The sequence below is a fragment of the Hylaeus volcanicus genome, unplaced genomic scaffold, assembly GCF_026283585.1.
Source record: "Hylaeus volcanicus isolate JK05 unplaced genomic scaffold, UHH_iyHylVolc1.0_haploid 10290, whole genome shotgun sequence".
NCBI lineage: Eukaryota > Metazoa > Arthropoda > Insecta > Hymenoptera > Colletidae > Hylaeus > Hylaeus volcanicus.
This window is the reverse complement of record NW_026532134.1, coordinates 1-1,825: the sequence shown is the minus strand read 5'-3', so window position 1 is coordinate 1,825 and position 1,825 is coordinate 1. Positions and strand designations below refer to the sequence as shown.

The 1,825-nt window shown below is 54.7% G+C and overlaps 1 protein-coding gene across 1 annotated transcript; it reads right to left on the bottom strand.

The window, feature by feature from the left end:
* Nucleotides 1–126: 126 nt before the first annotated feature.
* On the bottom strand, nt 127–1,743 carry LOC128882313 (uncharacterized). Its single transcript, XM_054133892.1, has one exon. The coding sequence runs from the start codon at nt 1,299–1,301 to the stop codon at nt 297–299; it is 1,005 nt and encodes a 334-aa protein (XP_053989867.1). The 5' UTR covers nt 1,302–1,743; the 3' UTR covers nt 127–296.
* Nucleotides 1,744–1,825: the final 82 nt, after the last annotated feature.

Here is a 1,825-nt window from a genome sequence, read left to right as displayed (position 1 = left end):
TATAATTTATATATATATATAAATATGGAAAAATTAGGTTTTGGAATTTGTTCGAAACCATACGAAAGTATGAAATCAAAAATTGCATAGAGTTGCAAAATTGTATTAATTATATTTACAAAAATGACATACCTTATTTTTCATCGTTATTTAAATTATTCAAACAATAAAATTCGAATGCTTAATTATTATATATATATATCGTTACCTAATCACTAAATCATCACAAAACGTCACCATACATCTCCATCTTACATGTTTCGAATCGCAAGAAGAATCGCAATCGCGATCGTGATTTAAAAAACACAAAAAAAAAAATACAGAAAATGTACAAGAATCCCCGACCACCGTATAAACGAGAACAACTCACCAGCCTCCTCGGCGACCTCGCCGTTCTCCATGTTACAATGCAGCACTTGGAACAGGAAGTCGATGTACCTGGTGGCGAGCTTGAGCGTCTGAATCTTGCTGAGCTTGTCGCTGGGCAACGTAGGAATAATCTTCCTGAGCGCGGCGAACGCCTCGTTCAAACTCTGCGTCCTCTGTCTCTCCCTCACGTTCGCCATCACCCTCTGGTTCTGTATCTCCTCGAACGTCGCGCAGCTCTTCCTCCTGATCTTGTTCTTCGTGGACGACGCGTTGCTCTCCGTCTCGGACTCCGCGCTGCTCTTCCTCTTCCTCTTCCCGCCGGTCCTGGGCCCCTCTAAACCGTAGCTCTTCGTCGACGACGACGGCTCCATCTCCTTGAACCTCTGCTCCATCTCCGGCTTGTAATCCAGCACCTCGGGCTTGTACTCGACGATCTCCGGCTTGTAGTCCATCGCCTCCACGTGGTAGGGCTGCTGCGGGTGCCTGGGGCCCATTTCCTCGCCCGACGAGTACATCTGCGGCGATGGGGTCAGATAGATACTCTGCTCGTGGTCCCGGCTGTGATCGGAGAGGAATCCGGGCGAGTTGTCGCGAAGACGTCTGTCGTACTCGGACACCTCTGCTTGAAGGTCCCTGAGGATCTTGCCGCCGGGCTCCTGGAACCTCTTCGGGTCCTCCTGGATAGGGTAGATGGGGTACGCCGGCGGCTGGTAGATCATCTGGTGGTGGTGGACCTGGTAACCGGGAAGGTCTCTGTGCTCCGGCGGGCTGCTCAGGTCCATCAGGTGCGGCGAGAAACGCTCGTAGTGGTCCGGTGAGTTGCTCGCCGAGCTCCCGGCGCTGTGCGGGATCCCCGAGCTGTCGCTGTTGTCCAACCCGTACAGGCCCTGGACGCGCTGCGACTGGAGGCTCACCGGGTGCGTGGTCTGCATCGTTCAACGACGGAACTGTCAGCGCATGGAGGGCACGGGCACTCGTTCGAGCTCTGCTCGCACTCACCGAGTTCGCACCGAGAGGAACACGTACGGACGGAGACGGTCGTTAGGGGAATCGCTGCGGGGTCTAGATCGACACTGTTTGAGGAGGGCACGTCGTCAAGGCGATTGGTAGATCGTGTAGATCGGCTAGATCGCGACACTGTGGATCGACGCTGAACAACTACGGAGGGACGCGTCTCTCGCGAAGGTCAACGCTCGTGTAGATCTCAGCCTGTGAACTGAAACCGAACCGGTCCGAGCCGTCAGAGAGGAACCCCGCCTCCTGTCCGGGCTACCCCCACTACCGGCCGAACGCTCCCCCACTACTAGCCGAGCGCTCTCCCACTACCGGCCGAGCGCTCTCGTACTACTAGCCGAGCGTTCCCCCACTACTGGCCGAGCGCTCTCGCACTACTAGCCGAGCGCTCTCCCACTACTAGCCGAGCGTTCCCCCACTACTGGCCGAGCGCTCTCGCACT

Coding starts and splice junctions, on each gene's coding strand:
- LOC128882313 (XM_054133892.1), bottom strand. CDS start 1,301: ATGCAGACCACGCACCCGGTGAGCCTCCAGTCGCAGCGCGTCCAGGGC.